Raw genomic sequence first — 22,906 nt, 5'->3', positions numbered from 1 at the left:
TGTATATGTTCTGTATATTTTGATATCAAGATGATGCAAATCTTCTTTGGAAGTGGATAGTATTTATTAATAAGAACTAGCTGGAGCCCTCAGGAGCACTGAAAAGAGCTGGAGTGAGTAGAATCAAAAGGTGGCTAGAGGACAGAGAACCCTGGGCAATGGCAAGAGGGGGTGGCATGCTGGACACAGCCAGGAAGTGATTGTCCCCATCTTTAATTAAGCAGCCATAAGTATTTCTCAACTCCACTCCTTCAGCAGTCTTTGACACCCATTCACCCCAAATGACATTTTTTTTAAAGCCACAGGGCAATGAGCTGTTTTCCCCACTGCCACACCAATGCTGACGGCCCCGGTGCAGACAGAGTAGAACCGGCCCTTCCTGTCTCAGGACCCCTCGCGGCCCCCGAGCAGTTTGAGCATCTCTGGTCTACACTTACTGCGTAGAAGCTTACCCTCGACAGTTCCGCACATACTCTATACAGTACAAATAGAGAGGCAAACAAACGTAAAAGAATGAAGAGGTTAGGGGCTGGCCCCGTGGCCGAGTGGTTAAGTTCGCGCGCTCCGCTGCAGGCGGCCCAGTGTTTCGTTGGTTCGAATCCTGGGCGCGGACATGGCACTGCTCTTCAGACCACGCTGAGGCAGCGTCCCACATGCCACAACTAGAAGAACCCACAACGAAGAATACAAAACTATGTACCAGGGGGCTTTGGGGAGAAAAAGGAAAAAATAAAATCTTAAAAAAAAAAAAAAAAAAGAATGAAGAGGTTAATAAACTCACTACTAATTGAATCAGGACACATCAAAGTGGCATTACAAACACTTTTTTAATGACAACAGATGTAAATTTATACAAATTACAGGCTAGAATATAACGAATACAAAATCCATCCAGATAACAGTTAGAAAAGCATCACTTACAAAAGTAAATCAGATTCAAGTGGCTAACGAACTCAAGCCCCCCATTTTGATAATTACACACAGCTTTCAACGTGGCGCATCTAAACCCTGCCTAGTCAGGGCACTATTCACGACTATGGCATAGCCAATGACTCTAGTGATTTAAAGACTCTACCACTTTTAGCATCAATGTCAAGAGACATCTCGTAACAGGTTCACTATGCAAAACTCAAACGAGAATATGTGAACGTTCTTTGCAAACTGTAAGGTGCTGTGCAGATGTTGTTAGCTATTGCTATTATTACTGTTCAGTGAGATTTCACTGAACTTGTGAAAAAGGAAGACTAGTCTGTGTAACTGACAAATATGACTTATAGGACATCTTAAAAGGAACAGATATTACTTTCAAGTACACGTAGCAACAAAACAAGCAAGGAAAGCGTGGCCAGGTGTGAAGGTAAGTTGAGGAATTCCAGACTGTTTTAATGAATACATAAAGAATTAAGCTAGTCATAGATTACATGTCATATTTATCATTAGGTTTCCAGGTCCCTGAAAAGAATTGTTCTCAGGTGACCCTTCCCCCTGAAAAAAGGAAAAAGAAATCTTGTCAAGTCATTAATATGCTGCTTCAGCCTAGCTCTTGCAAAAAGTAGCGTCAACCTAAGAGGAGGGTCTGAATTAATAAGGTTGTACTACTCTGGCGGAGGACACAGAGCCCTTGACTGCAGAGATATCTGCTACTGTCCTAAGACAAGGGACAAATTCCGCGCCGCAGTTGAACCAGTTATAAAATGGGCCTAACGGTCTACAACTTCACTTGAGCATAAATAAAATAAACCTGAACTTGGCTAGAGACAAGAAATACACACTAGATACACTGAGAACAGGAGTGAAATCGTGTTTCACATCCTCTCAGCTTGTCCTCCTTTGGGTATGCCTTATTGAACTGTTTGTACTGGCCTCCTCAGGTACTCTAGCTGTATATATAAAATTTCTATGAAAATGGAAAATAAACACCAAACAAGGCAACGAGGTGCCTCTTTTGGCAACTGATGAGACTTTTATGATGAAAAGTCTAATTATTACAATGTAGTTCTGTTAGATTCTCATGAAACAGATTTTTTTTAATGGAAAGTAAATTTCTTCAGTAACAACTCAAAACTGAATTCTGCTGTTACACGTGAGATGGTATCCACATGAAGAGCTAATGACATCAGATGCATTCTTCAGATGCATTCTACAGCACCCTGCTCATTTTTTAGCACAATGGGGGAAAGATTATATTCTGGGGGGCAAAATGAGAGGTGAGGTGAGGAAGGCAATGTGTTAGCTCAGTAGCTTGTACTGGCACTTCAAGTTACACTTCCTAATTGAGGTTATTCTCACAACCAGTTTCCAAACAATAGCAAACATACTCCTACCTTCAAACATCTATAAGGGCTCCATTGTAGCTTTCCTTTCCACACATCCTGAAGTATGGACATTGTGCAAGAGGAGACCAGTGAGACACCTTGAAAAATAAATCTCTATGTGAGATATCGTATGTTATTTCAACAGCAGCAAACTGGTGAGTTAACAGTTAAAACCCCAGGAAAAAATTAACTGGTTTGCAAACAAGCCTATATGGTAATAATCCTAAATCTCAACCCTAGCATCCGATTCTAACTTTCAAACACGGGATACTTTTTCCAAAAGGAAATTATAACTGATTCGCATGAATCCCTGGTTTAAATACTCGCAGAAAAATACCCATATTATCTACTCAGCAAATGTCTAAAATCAAACAAAGTAATCTAACACCAGATACTAATAGTTTACAAATAGCATAAGATCCCAAAAGTACAAGAAAAACCTTGGCATTGTAGAAAAAGAAATTAGGTGGACAATTCTAAGTATGACAAGGCATCTAAAGCAGGGGATCATCCAGAAATCTACCACGCAGTACCCCAGACTCAAACTGGAGTATTCTACAATTTTATATTAAATCTGTACAATTTTAACTAAAACTGTAGGTTTTTTAAAAGAAATACTTTACATTTAGAATAACTGCTTAAACAAGACACTTAAACTGTAGGCAACAACTAATATAAGAGTAAAATATAGTCCTACGATAATCATCTTTGATTTTTTTCTCAACAATTAAATAAACACGAATGCCTACTTGGCTTTTTCATCCCTAAGCATGTCTCTATTCCTTTAGCACAGTTCCACAACATGACAAATAGGGGGGAACAAACAAATGAGCAATGGCAAACACAGCAAGGGCCTTTGCATTAGGAATTCTCAGTAACAGGACATCTGATCAATGAGTTATCTAGGTAAAAGAATGAAGGTAGGATATGCTTTTGTAGAAAATGGTCAATAATCACCCACCTGAAAAAATGCAAATAGCTGTCAGGTAAAGTTGCCAGAATTTGAACATAAATTAAACTTTTAGTGCATATATGAACAAGCATTAAGAAATGCACACAGGACGTAAACCAAAACAGTAGTTATCTCCAGGTGGCAACATTACAGGGAATTTAAATTTTCTTCCTGTTTTAATATATATTTTTCCAGGTGTGTTTTTAGACTGCACAGAAGTAGTACCAAGTGGCTGGAAAGAACACAGACTAAGGATACTAAATAAAAATCACAGGGTCTTTTTCTATCAAAAAGGACCTCAAGGATTACCTAATTATATATATCTGGGATATAATAGCTCTGATTAAAAAGACTAGACTAGAAATCCCAAGAATACTTCCTGGGTGATAAAAATAAGCTATTTTCAGGATTGTTTACACTCCCTAAGTAAGCAAAAATGAACACTTAAATGCAAATTCCTATCATGTACATTATTAAAAAAGTAGGAAAAAACAAATTTAAAGGGAGTGTACACAAGCCTTGTAATTAAAGCATAACTTCATCGTTGAATGACAGAGCAAAGCAGATCATTAAAGAGTTGGTCTGAAAGCACAAGGCCAGCCTGCAAGGAGCCTTTAGGGAGCAGGCCAAGTGCCCAGGCAGCTAGCTCTTTGCTTTGCTATCTAGATGCTTCAACAAACCAGTCTTTTTATATGAATGAGTGTAATTCAGCCTAGTTTTCCCATGAAACAATGTAATGAAAGATTCCTATTGACGAGGGATTACACTTCAAGCAAAATTTCTCAGTGACATTCAGATTAATTCCAGGGTCCACATTTTAAACAATTTCCCACAGGAATTTACAAGCCAAAATCCAATGACTTGGTATCCAAGAGTTAGGGAAAGTGTTCCAGAGAAAAATAAAGTTGAGATTTGCTTCACTGTGTACATCTTAATATATCAAGAGGAATAAAACTGAAAACCAACCAAAAGACAAAATGCTCTAAAACATTTTTTAAGATAAACACATTCTTCCCAGAATAACGTGTAACTAATTTAACATACTTATTGGTAACTAATTCAACTTTTCCAAATTCTCATTTGCAAATGAGAGGCTTCATTCATACAGTTAAAATTGACGATACAAACCATTACATTAGAAGGACCAAGATTTACACTAGTCAAACATGACTCTCAAGGATGACTCTAGAGGTTCTTCAACTCTATTGAAATCATCAGCATCCCAGACGGATCTGTCATCTTTAAAAACCAACTTAATGCTCTCAAAAGGTGATGTTCACTTTAATCCTGTTTTCCTTCACGCCACTGTCGTGAGCCTTCATTCCAGGCCACATAAACAAAGAGGGCCAGCACCACGTGGACGGCGACCACTGCAACAATAGCTGCATAGAAATAGCTGTCCCTATTGGACATCCCAAAGGCTCCTATCAAAAGAAAACAAGTTTCCATTTTAATCCAAAATTCATCAAAGTACAAAAAACAAAGCAAACTAATTTTTATGAGCTATCCATTTAACTAGTCAGGCAATTAAAAAGAGTGGTGATAGATCAAGAATTCAGTTAAAGATCTGAATATCTTCTATACACAAAGCATATTATTTTCAATGAAAACCATAATTATGACTTCATCTCAGGACTTCGACATAAAACAGGGGACTTTATTTTCTCTTCCTTTCAATGTCTGCGACAAAGGGTACCTTCCCCCAAATCCCTCCTCCCATGTCAGCCAACTCCAAAGGGATAGTAAAAGAATGGATGCACAAACTATTTCACAGAAAACCATGCATGCGCATGGTGGCAAGCTGAAGTAACTTGAGTGACGGAAAAGCTCATTTCATGAAGTAAGACTCATTATGAACATGATTTTTGAAAAGCCAAACAGAGAAGCAAAATTAAGAATACCCAGTTTACAGATATAAAGACGTCATAAAAGCATAGAATCTTAAATACAGTAAAGGGGAAAATGTCTCGTTTTTATGGTTTAGGATTACCTTCAAAAATGTAAGATTTAGTTGTGAAATATAAGCCAATAGGTACAGTGATCATTAAAGCTGTGAAGAAGAGCAGCGTCTTCAGGGTAGATGCTAACGAACTTTCACTTCTGGAATAAAGCAAACAGAGAGAAAATCAGAACCTGCACAGCCATTTCCAGCCATCCTTGCATTCATAAATGCCATAAATACCCAGAGAAGGTGCTGGAAATCCTGCCCCCGCCTTGGAAGCCGCAGCCGAGCAGAGTCGGGGACTCAAAATTGGAAGGGCCATGGGACCTAGCTGCAGGTTCACTTGCAAGAGACTGTCATTCAGAATCAGTGTGAGGGGAAGCGTCGAAGTGTGAAAGTGGTGTGTCACTTCCAAGTGCTCTTCGAAGGTACACGGTAATTCCCGAACTACAGTGGAGGCAGCAGGAGAGAAGACGCACGAAAACAAGTGAGGAGTGCTCCTTCAAAGCATCCTCTCCAGGGCCAGTTGAATACATACAAACAAGGAAGGAGACCCTCCAAAGAAAGAGCAGCCTACAACCACCTGGATGCAGCTGAAGGAAACGTACTCAAATTTCTTGATTAAACAGCTATAGTACAACTTAGATGGCCTTCATGTAACATGGATGCACTAAAAGTTTGATGTTAAAACACTCTATTCAGTGAATTCTATCTGTCCACAGACTATTTTAAAACCAAGGAAATATTCCAGTGGAAAAAGTTTTGTTCCAGAATATAACTATTCTTAAAAATGCAATCAAGATTTTAAAATTATATAAACAAAAACAAGTCTGATAAACTGCTACTTAAAACATTAACAATATAAAGATTAATATAATAGCACAAACAAAACTGGGTAACACAAAAATGTCCAAGAACAGGAAAATGATTTCACCAATACATGGAAATGTTAAAAAGAATTTTGATGATTACTCAGAAAATATTCATATGACAAAAGAACAAGGCAGATCACAATGAATTATGTACATCAGGGGCCTTCAAAATAAGGCCTGAGGGCCTACCACCTATTTCCCTAAATCGTATACTTGGCACACAGCCACACCTGTTCGTTTCCGTAGCCTCTAAGACTGCTTTGGAGCTACAAAGGCAGAGCTGAGTAGTGGTGCCAGACCACATGGCCCTCAAAATCTAAAATATTTATGATCTGGCCCTTTAGAGAAAACTCTGCCAACCCCTGATGGATACTATTCCAATTATGTTAAAAATGTGTGCATGTGAAAAAGGCCTCCGGATTAACATAGAAAAATAAAGTTTTCCCCCCGTTTTCAAAATATTCCTTAATGCTATTTTGCTGACTTTTCAATAAGTAGATATATGTCAGCATTTGTCCTACGCATTGTCACAAAAAAGCAACATTACTGAAAGTGAAGCTGTCACACACTTCCAGCAACCCTGGACACAGACATACCTCATACATTATAAAAGCGGAAGGCCCTATAGCTCTAATCATTTAGTTTAAAGACCTTTTTTTTCCCTTAAATCTAACCATCCTCAGACTTACCTCAATGCACTTCTAACTTTATGCTCATAGGAAACACTTGAACTTAATTCTCCTTCTGGTAATCCTCAGCTAGAGGCTCTGGTTTTTATCTGTATCTTTAGGAAGGAGACACCTCAGCCTTCATGGTCCCCCCCCCCCCCCCGCCAGGCACCTTTCTAGTCTCTCCTCAGGCACCTTTCCTGATTACACCACCTGGACCAATTCACTGCTCTGGGATCCAATCACCCAATCACGCATAGTTCGTACCTGTTATTACAGCACTTAATGTGACAGCTTGCTTCCTAGATAGTCTTGCACATTTCTCTGTATCCCTAGAAAATCCAGGCAAAGGAGTGCTTGTAACTGTGTATACAATTAGCGGAGAGGTTTCTGGGAGCCCAGAAAGGAAGGGAACATCTCAAGTTGTTATCAATGGTCTACAAACTTTTTTGACTGCGCAATCCATCAGTAGATAAAAGTTTTGAGTACATACCCTCATATGGGCATATTGATTTTTAAAATAAATTATATATACACATTACTGATACAGTCTTTAAAATATAAAACATACACAAAAACAGATACTAAAAAGGATAAGGTTAAAAATAAATTTATGTAGACATTCTAATATTTTCGATGGAGCATTTCTTAACATATCCCACTTTGGTGAGCACTGAGCTATACAATTCTCCTCTAATACACATAAGCTCTCTTAAACTGTTTCCTAGTAGTAAATTTTGGAGGAGTTCATTGTGTAATCTTCACGAAGAATATGAGTGTCTGCAGTAATTCTATAAAAAATACAAAAAGTCAGTATTTGGCCACTTCTTTTGTGGAGCCCAACAAAAAACTTGATCTTCAGGGTGTTTCTATGGTGAGTTCAAGCATGCGTTTTAGGTATGCAAAGTTCAGATGATCTAACTTGATAAAGAAACAAAGAATGAGAATCTACAGAAAGGGAAGGTTAACTGGTTCTCTTCTTTAGAGTGTCTCTCTTGAATAGTTATCTGGCCTGGCTTTGAGAAAAGTTTATTATTGAAAAGATGATAGAATACTAAAAATGTTTTAAAGCAAACAAAATCACTTACAATCTCACCACCCAAAACCAATCTTTTTTTTTTTTCTGCATGTTAATTTCTAGCACCACACACTCTAAAAAGGGCAAATCTTAACAATTTGTAGCTTATTTTCAACTCCTTCTCACTTCTCTCTTTACTTTCAACTCCAAAAGTCTGACTTGTATTCTGGATTGTGACCTCACAAATATTGGACTAAGTATAAAGTTAAGCATGCAAACTTTTGAAAACTAGTAAACTCCCTTTAGTGTTCATAGGACATTTTTTCCTTGGCTTCCAGCCACAGCCCACTGCAGCTGGCAATTCTGCTGGCACAGGTCAGCTTGGGTATATAACCGGTAATTTATTCCAAAACAAAGCAACTGATGTCATTCAATTGATTTCTTCTGTGTGTCTCTGATTGGATGTTACTGAGACTTGTTAGAAATGAAGAACCGAAAAGTCCAAATTAAAGTCAGCCTCACACAAAAGGAAGAATTCAGGATGAATCTCATCGTGCCCCAACTCTAAAACCACCTAGAGTTTACCCACTTCATGTAAACTTCTGCAGCAAACACTAAGCAGATAGAGCTTACCGCCATTCCCTATTACGACAAACACGACTTCCACAGCAGGTAGATCTCACTGCAAATTCCATTAGGAAACACTAGAATCAGTCTAGGAGAGCTATATTGTATTCTAAGTGTACTTAACAGATATATCTGTTCATACCCTCACTAGTAACCTGTCATAAAAAAACACCTACACTGACCTTGTGAGACAGTGAAAGAGATCACGAGCTTCGGTCAAATGCCAGCTTCAACAGTTACTCATTGTGTGGCCTAACTGTGTGATCTAGGGCAAGCCACTTATCCTAAGTCAACTTCATCTGCTTTAAAATCAGGAAACTAAGCAGTTTCTTAATTCTGATAACGTATGTAATAAAGCACCTAAGTGGAGCCTGACACACAGTAGGTCATCATTAAATGGTAGCCAAATCCCTCTCCACCCTCTTGCCCACCGAGGCATCACTGCCTAGGCTATTCGGCCAGGACCACCTGCTCTCTCCTCATATTCCTTTTACTCAGCCCCCAGCCCCCGTCCTACTGACTCCCCAAGTGAGGCATTCTCAAACCAAGGACAGCCCCTACGCCCTTCCATTCGTTCATTCACACAGCAAGCATTTATTAAGCCCCGATGAAGCAGGCCCTGTAGGGCAGACGGAGATAGAGAAAGCCAGGTTCCTGTCCTCCGGGAGCTCACCCTGCAGCGGGGAGAGAGACTGCAAACAGCAAGATCGCAATACAGACAACCGCAAAAGGAAGTGGCAGGGCAGAAGCCTGAGCTGAAGGCCTGCCGACCCATCATCCCGCATGACCTCGGGTCACTTGTTCCCGAGCGAAGGGTCGGGGGCTGGGCGTGCAGACGCTGCAGGCCCCAACCTGCTCCCCCTCTCCCCTACCCCGGAGGCCAGCACCAGGGTCCAGACCTCACGCCCACCGCAGGCCAGCCTGTGCGGTTCGGGCCTTCCCTCACGCCCCGCTCGAGGCCCAGGGCAGCTCGCCTCGCGGCGGGGCCCCCTGCCCGGCCCGGGCCCCGCTCGGGACTACCTGAAGTCGGGCGGCTGCAGAGCATTCAGCGCCGCTTTATCAAGGCGCTCCATGGTGTAGCCGCGCCCGCAGTAGCGGCCAGGCGGCGGTCTGGGCTCGGCGGCCACACTCAGGTGGCTCGGCGGGCGACCGGGCGAGGAGGGCCGCGCCGGAAGAGCCGGCGAGCGCCGGGCGGCGGGACGCAGCGCGCAGGCGCGGCGCGCCGCGGTGACGCCAGGCCGTGGCGGGCGCAGGCGCGGACGCGGGCGCTCACGTGACTTACCGGCCGGGGCTCCGCGGTGTGCGGCCGGCCAAGAGCGGCCTGCGCTCGAGCAGCAGGCCGGGCGAGTAGCCCAGCCACTCCACGTTGAGCCGGGACTTGCCTCGCAGCATGGTTGTCCGGGGCGGGCGGCGAGGCCGCCGCCCCCTGAGCCCGCGCGAGCACCTCTCGCTCCCGTCCCGGCCGCTGTCGCCGAGCTGCCGTTGCGAGGCGACCAGAGCAGATGAGCCGCGAGGAAGGACGACCCGGCGGACGACTGTGGTGCTAGGCAACCAAGCAGTTTCCGACGACAACAACAACACAAAAAAGCAGTGCACATTATTCTCCAGCCCCTGAGCAAACGCCTCATTAATTATTGCCCGCGCTGGAAGTCCGGCCGTGGGAAGCTGGGAGGAGTTAGTTGAACACTCACCCAAGTCGGTCAAACTAGAGAATGTCAGAGCTGAAAGAGCACTTGCTGAGAGTGACTGTTCCAGGCCCGACGCTGGTGACCCCAACTTCCACTTGAAGTTAAAAACATTTTGCAGCTGCTCAGAAAGCCGCCAATGAGACAACCAGGACTCAAATAGTAAGGGACAGATGGGCGTCCCGGGCCTGCGCAACCCGAGAGAGGTATAAACGAAAAGGGTGCGTAAGCCTAGGGTCAGGCTTGACAAAATTAGGTTGCCACTGGCTGCTAATAAGAGGACAGCCCTTACATGGTAAACGCCTGGAAAGGGCCGCTGACCACACATCTATTTTCTGCACCACATGGACACAGAGACTACGTCTGAAATCATTAAACCAGCAGCTTAGAGCCGTGTTAAGGGCCGTGGACTGGGCAGCGGGAAGCCCGGGCTCGAGTTCTAACTTAATAATCCGTCTCTGGGCCTCATCTAGACCCTTAGGGGTTTGAGAACCACCTAATGCCAGAACTAGGGCAAAATTAGAGACAATTTAGCTCTGAGGTTGGCAAACTGCGGCCGGCGGGCCAAATACATACAAGCCCTGCCCGCTGCCTGTTTTTCTACAGCCTGTGAGTTAAGAATGGTTTTTCCAGTTTTAAATGGTTGAAAAAATCAAAAGGATAGTATTTCACCACACATGAAAATTATATAAAATTCAGATTTGTGTCCGTAAACAAAATGTTATTGGAACTCAGCCATGCTCATTCATTTGTATTGTCTGTGACTACTTTAACACTGCAATGGCAGCACTGTGTAGCTGTGACAGAGACTGTATGGTCCACAGAGCCTAAAATGTTTACTCTCTGGCCCTTTACCCGGATACGATAAAGCCCACGATGTGCCAGGGGATGCCAGACCCTAGGCTGACCCTGCACCAGGCTGGGCAAGTGGTGGGGCCTGTGACACCGCCCCAGTGCCTGCTTTCACTTTGCCGGAAGGTCCATGGGCTCTACTTAGTGCACTGTAGGTCTCAGCTTCTAGGCTCAAGATCCTGTAGAGCCAGGTGGGTGAGAAGAGTCGTCAGCCACGGACCACGAGCGTTCCCTGACCCCATTAGCAAGTCCCTTCAGTAGCTCTAGATCCCAGCTTACCTATTCAGCAACAGAGCTGGAAGAGGTAACCTGACATAAATTTTAGGGAAATGGATTGAGATTCATGAGACAAGGGGCACTGTGAGGCCTCCACTCAACTCCAAAATTTTCCTTAGCCTCAGTTTTGCCACCTATGAACTGGGGATGATATATAAATTATAGGAATTGTGAATAAACTCTGGAAAGACACATGCTGTAGGGCAATGGTAGTGGCCGGAGGCCAATGTGAATGAGAGAGTGGAAAGAGGCAGGATTCAAGGAAAACTTCACATCCTTGAGTAAAACTTGCATATCATTAATAAGTGTATGTTAAATAAATTAGTTAATTTTCTGTTGCAAGAGACGTCAAAAAATAAACAAACAAAAACTCCTTGCATTTCATTGCCCAGGAGGTCCTGACAGAGGTGGTTTTGGCTAAAATAACCCCCAGCCAAAATCCCTTAGTTACTATTTTTCTAGAAATGGAACTAAGTTTTTTCACAAGAGGGCATATTTTACCAAGTTGTATTCTTAGAAAAAAAAATACATCGTGCCCCACATTTTAAAGAAGCCAGACTTACCATCTTTCTCTCTTTTTTTTTTCTTTCTTTTTTTTTTTGAGGAAGATTAGCCCTGAGCTAACTACTCCCAATCTTCCTCTTTTTGCTAAGGAAGACTGGCCCTGAGCAAACATCCATGTCCATCTTTCTCTATTTTGTATGTGGGACGCCTACCACAGCATGGCTGTTTGCCACGCGGTGCTGTGTCCACACCCGGGATACAAAGCGGCGAACCCCGTGCCGCCGAGAAGCAGAACGTGCGAACTTAACAGCTGTGCCACCGGGCCGGCCCTCTCTCTTTTTTTAAGCATGAGTTTTGTTCATTGTATTGTGGAGCTTATTTCTATTTTTGTCATGGCTTGGTTCTTTTTTTCTTTTTTTTGAGGAAGATTAGCTCTGAGCTAACATCTGCCACCAATCCTCCTCTTTTTGCTGAAGAAGATTGTCCCTGAGCTAACAGCCATGCCCATCTTCCTCTGTTTTATATGTGGGATGCCTGCCACAGCATGGCTTGATAAGTGGTGCATAGGTCTGCACCAGGGATCCAACCCAGCGAACCCAGGCAGCTCAAGCTCGCGAACTTACCGCTAGGCCACCTGGCCAGCCCCGTGGCTTACTTTTTAAAATGCCATCCTGTGCAAGGATCGGCCTCAAAAAGTGCCAGTTGGTATTTCAAGCACGGCCGATCCCATCCAGCCCGACCGTTGGCCACCCAAAGAGGGACAGCTCTGGGAAGGGGAAGTTAGCGTTTTGTGAGTCAATAAACCAAATTGGGGGGTGTTGTCAAATTTGACTTTGGGTGTACACTTTCCATGTCACTGGGTTTATAGTACAGAGGTGTAAAACAATAGGATGGACAAAACGCTGGCCTGATGAGTTAGAAACTATAAATTCTCTAATCCTATCACTATCCAGTGAATTTGGGACAAGTCACTTCTCATCTTTAGCTCTTAGTTTTTTCAACTAAAGTGAAAGGGCTAGACTGGGGCTCTTTCTGTTTGAGAATCATTTTCTGATTCCCAGGGGAATAATGGAGGCACTACTTATGGTTGCCTCGTGGTGACCACGTCCCCTGACTTGCCACTTCATTCCCACGGCAGTGGCTCTGCTTGGGCTCCCCTGGCCTCTAGTTTTTGAGCAGCAGCTGCAGGTAAAAGGTTTCAGGCCCTGTTGAGGGGCCAGAGTGCTGGCCAGTTTCTTTCTTTCTGTTATAGCTTCTGGGTTTATTCTAAAAGTTCTGTCTCCACGTCAGGGAGCTCACAGTAAATGTTGGTAGAGCATAGAAGTCAGCAAGCAAAAGAGGTATGAGAGCTTTAGTTTATAAAAAAAAAATAATAATGATATTTCAATGTAACTAGCCAGGCATTTTGTCCATGTCAAATCTCATTCATGAATTTTCTTGTTTGAGTTGTCACCAGCTGCCACACAGGCCGCTAACATGAGAGTGCAAAAGTGCCAGCCTGGGAGGCAGGAGTTGAGCTAGGCCCCGCTAGATAAAAGTGTGACCTCTGACAAATCCCTTCCCTCACCAGGCCAGTCTCCTCATCTGCACAGGAGGACTTTGGAATACCATTATGGGCTGAATTGTGCCCCCAACCCCGGCCCAATTCATAAGTTGAACTCCTAATCCCTGTACCTCCGAATGTGAGCTGACATGGAAACAGGGGCATCGCAGATGTCATTAGTTAAGATAAGGTCATGCTGAAGTAGGGTGGGCCCCTAATCCAATGACTCACGTCCTTATCAAAGGGAGATACTTGGACATGGATATAGACAGAGGGAGAATGCCATGTGAAGAGAAATGCAGAGCTCAGGAATGCTTCAGAAATCATCAGAAATGCTTCTGCAAATCAAGGCTCACCAAAGATTTCCAGCAAAGCACCAGAAGCTGGGGGAGAGGCCCAGAACACATTCTCTTTCCTCACAGCCCTCAGCATCAACCCTGCTGATACCCTGATCTTGGGCTTCCAGCCTCCACGGCCGTGCGACAAGGAATTTCTGCTGTTTAAGCCGCTCAACTTTGCGGTGCTTGATTACGGCAGCCCTAGCAAGCCAATGCAACTATGTCAGTCGCTCCCGATCTTGTCACTACCAAGAACCCTTTTGCTCTTTGTCCTCTTGTGGAGCCAATTCATTTGCTTAACAAATATTTATTGCACACCTACTATATATCAGACCTTTATTCTAGGCATTGGAGATACGCAAAGTTGAAAAGCTAAGATCCCTCCCCTTGTGTTCATACTGTGTTTTAAAAGATTTAGTCGGCCAAGCATACTATGGTTTATTTTAGAGTAGTGAGTAATTTGTATATTTTCTCATGAGATAATGAGGATTACCTCATCAATGTGATATAATCAGTGCCAAAAATCAAAGAAAGATGATGTTCTAAGTAGCTGTTGATCTCTTATAGCAAGTAAATACATTGAATTCATTAGGTTTTTAAAAATATTGAAAATTGTCCTCAGAACAGCCATTACTACATTTATGGATCCCTAGGGGTTCAAGGACCTCATTACAGGGTGATTAGCTAGAGCAGGGCCAGGTCACTAGACCATACACTAGAGGGGGAGACGAGGACACGGCCGGTAGCTTTTTCATCTCTGTACTGCCTCAGCACGGGGCCTTGAACATGTGCCCTGGGTCAGAGCTGCACTGAGAATCCTGCTAGGGCCACACCCCTGGCTTCCCCCTGCCACCCGCTTTCTGTTTCTCTGTTCTCTAAACTCTGCTGTGAGAATATTAAAGCTAGAAGAATAGGGATTTACAAGATTTGTTCCCAAAGTGATTCTCCTAAGAGTCCTTGGAGTACAGAGCTGACGTAGTGCACTCAAAATGCACAAGGGCCAAGCATGCCTCCCCACCTTGCCTCCCACCCTCCGGGCTCCAGGCACCCCAGGTGTAAAGCCCTAGGGAATCTAGGTTGTCTTGCAAGGAGTTGTGTCCAGCACCCCCTTGTGGTGGGCAAGCTGGTGCTTCAGGCCTGAGGAAGTCAGAGGGGATAAGAGAGGAGCCCGCTTCCTGGAGAGGCCCACCCAGGCAGGCCCATCCACAGGCCTTTGTCAACTGAGAAGGCCAAAGTTTGCACCACAGAATAGCTGCCCTTTTGGAAATCCAGATTTGTAGAAGTTGTGTGCTCATGAAACCCAGGACTAAAAGGTTAAAAAATCTTCCCTAGAGTGAAAACTCTGAGAGAAGCTTTGCTACTGCAGCTGTGAATGTTTAACATAATCAACAGTTCAAAACTGACCAGGTCTTTCCGTCCCTCCTTAGTATATGAGTGAGCTGTCTTCCCCAGAAATTCAAGGTCCAGATGTCAAGATTCAGTCTTCAAGGCCAAACGCAGGAAGATGCCAACCAGCAAGGCCCCATGCTCCCCCTCCCGCACCTAAAACCCCAGATAAAAACCCTACCTTCTTCCTTTCAGGGAGGTGGATCTGAGTTCTAATTCCCATCTCCTCGGCTGGCCATCTTTTGATAGTAAACCTCTTTCCTCGCCAAAAGCCTGACGTTTCAGTTGTTGGCCCTACTGTGCAGTGGGTAAACGAACCTTTGTTTGGGCTCAGTAGGACTCAGTCTTCTGATTCCAGGTAAGGCTGAGATCTGACTGCAGGAGAATAGTAGTTAAAAGATTTCTGCTGGAAAGTTTTGTGCCAAGAGGGCAGCCTGGCAGCTGCCTGCTGCCCACTTTACCTTGGGAGCTTCACCTTGATGTTGGTGCCTCAGGCTTTATCAGGACACATGGCACTGGTATCTGACTTTCCACGTGTCTCAGGGCCCAGACAAGACAGCCACCATTCCCTCCCTTTCCTCTCAAAAAGGCCCTGAGCCCCACGAGAAAAGTGGGAGCAAATACTGCCTCTGGGAATGCGTGGGGCAATGGAGGCTCACACCATCGCAAAAGAAATCCTTCCTAGAATTGTGAACTCCCAACTGCTCATCCAGCCTCTATTTCCCCCTCCAGAAACAAGGAACTCAGTGCCTCCCAAGACAGCCAACTTCTTTTTCTCATCTCCATAAGGAGCCTGTCAGTGGTAGAGGTCAGCCTAACTATCCGACTGTTCGGATGCTGGCCTCCATTAACCTTGCCAACACAAGTTGGTGACCACATTTCACTGCTGAATTGCATTCATCTGACTATCAACAGCCCCCCAAATCTTCTCTATACAGGTGATGCCAGGTCTTCTCTGTCCTGTCCCAAGTGGATTTTTAGAGCCAAAAGTGTGTCCTCACATTTGCCACTGTGATATCTCACCTATGTGTCTACAAGGCAGACACACAAGACCAGGGGGGAAATAGCTGGATAACAGTGAGAGAACTGGACTTGGAGCTGAAGGCCTGAACTTGAATCTGGGTTCCTCCCCAACTTCCTAACTATAGGGACACACACAAGTCAATGTCCCTTTATGGGCATTGGTTTAGCTCATCTGGAAGTGGTTTGTTATGAGGATCTGATGACAAGTAGTAGTTGTAGTAGTCACTTGATAAACCAAAAAGTCCTGATGTGGTGCAGGAGAAAGAGAGCTGGACTGGGGGTAAAAAGATCTGGGGATCAAGTGTGACTCTGTCTGGAACTCCTCTGTGCCCTTGAGCAGGGCTCTTCACTTCCCCATCTGTCGCTGTGAGAACTAAATGTGGAGGGGACTGAAGGGACCTCTAATGGCCTTTCCAGGATATGTGAAGAAAAGTGGCAGTTGGAGAATTGTCTGTTTTTTGAAAGCATACTTTGTTTCTTAAGAGCCAAAGTATCTCTTTCCATTTTACAATCCCAATGCAACCTATGGGTCATCTTTGTTCCACTGGCAGCTTTGTGATCTGCTGTAAGAGAAAGATTTCCAGGATGAAATAGAGGAAGCTGCTTCAAAGAAATGAGAGCAGAGAGTCAGTATGGCAGACAAGAACAAGCTTCGCATACAGGTGTCGCGGATAGGCGTCAGGTCAGAAGGGTTCATAAACAGGTCACCTGGGGAATGGCTGAAGGAGCAGGCTATGTAGCCTGAGGAAGAGAAGTCCAGGAAGAGCTCTGCCTTCAGATGTTTGAAGGGCTTTCACAGGGAAGGGAGATGAAATTAGAAGGGACTGCAAAGAGGAGGGTAGAGGGGGATTTGCTTTCTCTTGTTCTCCAGAATCACTTTCTACCTGTTGGACTATTAGGGCTGCTGTGCGATGGCATCTGCCCCCTTGGTGGGCTCTTGCCCTGGGGTGGAGGTGGAGCTGGAGGGTGGATTGCTCTTAGTTGACTAGTCCCTTCCTCCCCTAATCAGATGATTTTGTGTTCTCCAAGCCTGTGCTGAGAGCAGGCATATTTTTTATAGCACCTAGTACAGATTTGTGTACACAGTTGGGCTTAGCTGAATGAGTGAATGAATCTTTCTTTCTTCATATAACAGGGAAGGCCTGTAATGGGGTGTTATCCTTGGCCCCTGACACTAGGGTAATGATGGCGTCCCACAGTAAAACATTTTTGTGTGTAAATATCACTTAAGTCTGCACAGCGGTTGTCAAACAGTGAGGCCCTGACAGAAGCCAGTGCACCAACCTGGAAACATTTTTATGGTAATCATTTTCCTACAGAATTCAGAGCTTCAAAAGGAGGGCATTAAATACTCCCCAGAATGTTGTAGCTAGAAGGAACTTTCAAGATCACAGAATCCAGCTCTTTCATTTCCCAGATGGCGAAGCCGAGGCACCGGCTGCATGGGGGAGGGGAAGGGAACGTCTTCCCTGGCCCAAGGCCTGGCACATGGTAGTAACCTACAAGAGCCTTGCTGCCTGCCTACCTGACCGTGGACCAAGCGAGGCAATGGCAGAGTGGGGCAAGAAATCAGCCTTCACCACCATCCAGTCGAGGCAGAAGGGCCCAAATTAGACCCAGGGGTGGTTGCAGCTAAAACAGCAATATGGACAGGAGCTGGAAATGAGACTGCGTGCACAGAAAGGGATTAAGCAGGAGCAGAGGAGTAAAAGAAAGGAGGGCCCAGTTGGGCAAGATCACTCTATGGGTTCCTTGATGGGACACGACAACACCAGCCTATACCTCCCTTAGATGTGACATGGAAGCTCAAGGAAAGACATCGTCCCTGTAGAGGAGGGTGCCAGTGAACACTGAACAGGTCTCAGTTCTGCAACTTGGGGGCACTCCTTCCCTGGCTGACAAGCAGGACACACGAAGGCCTAGTCTCCACCCTACGTGGGGAGCATCCAGGGATGCTCGGTGCCAAATTTACAATCCCAACAGCCTTCGGGGCTCCCCAGCTTTCCATTCACTTGGAATGCACTTCTCATTGATATCTTCCCTTAGTAGCTCAGCTAAAATGAACTCCTTCCATGAAGCATTTGTTAATGTCCAAGGGGGTGCATTTGAATGCCCAGAGAAAAAATGACTGAGGAGCAGGTTCGCTGCCTGGCTGTATCCCCTCTCCAATGGCACCCAGAGGAAAGGAGGGAAGGAGTGCAGAGAGGGCGGAGGAGTGCGAGGGGGAAGAAATGACGGAGAGAAAGAAGAAAGGCAGGACGGAAGAGAGGAAGAGTCGGGGGGAGGGAGGGAGGGGGGAGGCAAGGGCTGTTGAGAAAACACATGGCCTTTCAGTGTCCTGAGAGCCTGCTGGTGAGAGACGCACGGAATGGCAGTGGTATTGAAGGAACGGCAGACCAGATTCCCCACACGAGGGGGAACACTTCACAGTTCCACTCATTGATTCAATCATTTATTCACTTACGGAGTGCCTACTATGTGCAAGGTGCTGTTTTGTTTTGTTTTTTGGTGGTAGAAGCTAATGGTTAAGGGTAAGCCTGGGTTCAAATCCCAGTTCTGTCACTTAGTAGTTATGTGACCTTGGACAAGTTACTTAACTTCTCTGTGCCTCAGTTTCTTTATCTGTAAAATGAGGTTTGTAATAGTACCTTCTTCATGGGTTCTGGTGAGGATTAAATGATTTAATTGATACCAAGTGCTCAAAACAGTGCTTGGCACGTAGCAAGCTCTCTGTAAGCACGGTGATTATTTTAGGCACTGCGAATATATACATCCGCCAGCAAAACCAACAAAAATCTTTGCCCTTATTGAGCTTAAATGCTAGTGGAGGAAGATGAATGATTAACAGCAACAACAAAGGAAATCACGTGAGGAGGTGATACATGATGTGGGCAAACAGAGAGCAGGTAAAGGAAGTTGGGAGTAGGCAGGTGGGGGTTGCAATTTTAGATATCATGGTCATTGTGGGCCTCACAGAGAGAGACCTGTATGTTGCCTGCATCAACTTGAACCTGCAGCTTGGGGCTGGCCATCTCACAGTCTTTCCAGCTCTCAAAAAGGCACCCAAGGTTGCTTGTGCACCCAAGGAGGAGATCCTTCAAGAGAGAATTCTCAAAGACCAGGTGCCTTGAGGGTGAGAAGCTGTTTGCTGTTGAATTAGAGAAGGCACAAAAGCTGGCGAGGAACCGGGGCTTGGCTAGCACAGCAGGGTAAACACTTGTGGCCAAGTCTGGCAGCTGCTGGGCCTCTGCGGCGCAAACACGACCCTTGCAGCTGGCACAGAGGCCGGTGGCGAAGCCAAAGCCCTTTGGCGATCTTAGCTAATGAGAGCCTGCAGGATGAAGCTTGGCTCAGCCTTGCTGCTCCATGGGACTGCATCACTTTTGTCCAAAGCTGGGCTGCCTCTTACCTGGGAAGGACAGTGGAACAGGCTGGGAGTGCCCTGAGTTTTTAATGATGCATGAACTACAGAAGGTTTTGCTGTGGGGGATTCAGAGGCAGTCTTTTCTGGGTTTCCTGTGGGGAATGACTCGAGAAAGAGCTCTAAGATCAAGGTGTGTTCTGAGGGCAGGGTTTCTTGTGAGGGTCCTCTCACTCGGCACTGCTGCACCACCTCTTTGCTTCCTGACTCAGCAACGCCCCTCATCCCGTTCCAGCGCTTGTCGTGACTCAGCTGGTAGCTGTTTCACCTTTGGATTGTGTCCCTGCAATTGGATGGTAAGTTCCTCAAGATCATGAACATTTTTGAGGAGGTCACACATTCTAGAAGGATCATGCTCGAAGATGTATTCAACCATTTGTTCAATAAATATTTCCAGAGCACCCACTAAGTGCCATGCCTTGTTCTCAGTGCTTGGGAAACAGCAGTCAACAAAACAGGCCAGAGTTCTTTCCTCAGAGAGCTCATGTCCTAGTGGGACAAACAGACAATAAATATAAGGCATCCATAAGACAATGTCAAGCAGTGACAACCGCCATGAAGAAGAAAGAAAGCCCAGTAAGGGGACTGAGAGCGATGGGGGCCTTTTCAGTGGGGGTGGGCAGAGAAGGCTTCTCAGGCGGTGACATTTGAGCCAAATCTGAATGAAACTATGGACCAAGCCATGTTCCTGGCAAAGGGAACAGTGAGGGAACAGCAAGTACAAAGGCCCTGAGACAGAAATACGCTAGGACACTTCTGTCACTTCAGTAATGCAAAAATTAAGGGCAAAAGAGGGAAAGCGTCTTTTCCAAAACTATATATGGAGGAGGGAGTGAATGAATGAGAGATCCTGACACCCATGGATGAACACCATCAATATTTTTATGTATTTCCTTCCAGATATATTAACATATTCACATGTGTATGTATGTATGTGTGTGTATATAAACACACACATGTCATTTTGTATTTAATTGTTGTTCTACAAACTTTTTTTCACTAACTGTATACAAGGACAATTTCCAATGTCCATAAACACTGACCTACATTGTCATTTTTTTCCAACATAGTGTTTGTACCAATTTGAAATGTCTTTTTGTTTATTGAGGTATAATGTACTTATAGTAAAATTGATCCTTTTTAGGTGTACAGTTCTATGAATTTTTACAAACTTCAACAGTAGTGTGATTATCGCCATCAACGAGAGTAAATTTTTCCATTATCCCAAATAGTTCTCTCACGCTCCTTTTTAGTCAAATTGCCTTCTCTCACATCCAGATCAGATCCCTGGCAACCAGTGATCTTATCTGTGTCCCAACAGTTTTAATTTTTCCAGAATGTCATATAAATGGAATCATATAGCATGTGGACTTTTGTGTCTAGCTTACTTCACTCGGAGTGATGCTTTTTGAGATTTATCCACATTGCTGTACATCAGTAATTTATTATTTTTATTGCTGAATAGCATTCCACATATGGATGTACTGCAATTTGTTTATCTGTTCACTAGTTGAGGGACACTTGGGTTGCTTCCAGCTTTAATGACCACGAATAAAGCTACTATAAACCTTCACATACAGATTTTTTTCTTAAAGGACATGTCTTTATTTCTCTTGGGAATATAGTTGGGAGTGGGATTGCTAGGTTGTATGGTAAAGGTCTCTTTATAAGAAACTGACAAACTGTTGTCCAAAGTGTCTGTACCATTTTGCATTTCCACCATCAAAATATAAGTCTAGTCATTCCACACTGTCATGTCTTTTTAAAAATTTTAGCCATTTTAATAGAAGTGTAGTGATATCTCATTGCCATTTTAATTTGCTTTTTCCCTAATGACTAATGATGTTGAGCATCTTTTCACGTGCTTATTTGCCATTCTTACTTCCTCTTTGATGAAGTGTTAGTTCAAGTCTTTTGCCCATTTTCTAATTAGACTGTTTGCTTACTGCGGAGCTATATTAATTTCCTAGGGCTCCTGTAACAAATTACCACACACTTAATGACTCAAAACAACAGAAATGAATTCTCTTACTGTTCTGGAAGCCAGAAGTCCAAACTGAGTCTTACGGAGTGTCAATCAAAGTGTCAGCAGGGTTGGTTCCTTCTGGAGGCTCCAGGGGAGAAACCATTCCTCGCCTCTTTCAGCCTCTGGTGGCTGCTGGTACTCCACGGCTTGTGGCTGCATCGCTCCAGTCTCTGCCTCCATGGTCACACTGCCCTCTCCTTTTTTTAATTTAATTTAATTTTATTTTATTTTATTTTATTTTTTTATTTTTTTTAATAATTTTATTTTTTCCTTTTTCTCCCCAAAGCCCCCGGTACATAGTTGTATATTCTTCGTTGTGGGTCCTTCTAGTTGTGGCATGTGGGACGCTGCCTCAGCGTGGTTTGATGAGCAGTGCCATGTCCGCGCCCAGGATTCGAACCAACGAAACACTGGGCCGCTTGCAGCGGAGCGCGCAAACTTAACCACTCGGCCACGGGGCCAGCCCCTGCCCTCTCCTTTTTTTCAGTCAAAACTCCTTCTGCCTCCCTGTTATCTGGACACTTGTGATTACATTTAGAGACCCCCCAGATAATCCAGGATAATCTCTCCATCTCAAGATCCTTAAATTAATCATATCCTTTTGTCATATAAGGTGACATTCAGAGGTTCCGGGGGTTAGGACTTGGACAACTTTGGGTGACATTACTTAGCCTATCACCCGAGCTTAGAGAGTTCTTCATAGATTTTGATGCACTGTCCTTTATTAGATACGTGCTTTGCAAATATTTTCTCCCTGTCTGTGACTTGTCTTTTCAGTTTTCTTGACAGTATCTCTTGAAGAGCACAGTTTTTAAGTTTCTGTTTTGATGAAGTCAAATTTATAAATTTTGTCAATTTTTTTCTATTATGGTTGGTATTTTGTGTGTCTTGTCTAAACAACCTTTGCATAAGCCAAGTTCACAAAGATTGTCTCCTGTGTTTACTTCCAGAAATTTTATAGTTTTAAGTTTTACATTTAAGCCTATGAACAATTTTGAGTTGATTTTTGCTAATGGTGTGAGATAATGGATCCAAGTTTGTTACTTTGCATGTGGGCGGCCAATTTTTCCAGCACCATTTGTTTAAAAGACTATAATTTCTCCATTGAATTGCCTTTGTACCTGGTCAAAAACCAGTTGGCTATATTTATTTCTGAACTCTGTTGTATTCAATTGATTCACGCATCAGTCTTTTCACTAATACTACACTGTCTTGATTACCGTAGCTTTATAGTAAGTCTTGAAATTTGATAGCGAGAATACTCCAACTTTGTTTTTCTTTTTTAAAACTGGTACTTTCGCTATTATTTATTGCTTTTTTTTCTATTGTATACAAATACAATTGACCGTTTGTATATTGTCTTGTATCCTGTTCTGGGAGCTTTCTCGTAGATTCTGTGGGATTTTCATGTAGACAATCATGTTACCTGTGAATATAGACAGCTTTATTTTTCCCATC

General features: G+C 44.1%; 1 protein-coding gene across 2 annotated transcripts; it reads right to left on the bottom strand.

Annotated features, from left to right (window-relative positions):
- Window positions 1-808: 808 nt before the first annotated feature.
- Window positions 809-10,278, bottom strand: VMA21 (vacuolar ATPase assembly factor VMA21). 2 transcript variants are annotated; one of them, XM_014846988.3, is made up of 4 exons: window positions 10,086-10,278; window positions 9,677-9,937; window positions 5,258-5,367; window positions 809-4,691 (listed from the first exon to the last, which is right to left on the bottom strand). In XM_014846988.3, exons 2-4 carry the CDS (start codon window positions 9,784-9,786, stop codon window positions 4,549-4,551), a joined length of 363 nt encoding a protein of 120 aa, XP_014702474.1. In that variant the 5' UTR covers window positions 9,787-9,937; window positions 10,086-10,278; the 3' UTR covers window positions 809-4,548. The 2 variants fall into 2 exon arrangements, with proteins under 2 accessions (XP_014702474.1, XP_014702475.1); XM_014846989.3 differs by lacking the exons at window positions 9,677-9,937; window positions 10,086-10,278 and adding an exon at window positions 9,415-9,618.
- Between the last annotated feature and the right edge of the window lie 12,628 nt (window positions 10,279-22,906).

Source organism: Equus asinus, chromosome X (genome assembly GCF_041296235.1).
Source record: "Equus asinus isolate D_3611 breed Donkey chromosome X, EquAss-T2T_v2, whole genome shotgun sequence".
Classification (NCBI taxonomy): domain Eukaryota; kingdom Metazoa; phylum Chordata; class Mammalia; order Perissodactyla; family Equidae; genus Equus; species Equus asinus.
Note: the sequence above shows the minus strand (reverse complement) of the source record. Positions and strands in the feature narration are given on the sequence as shown.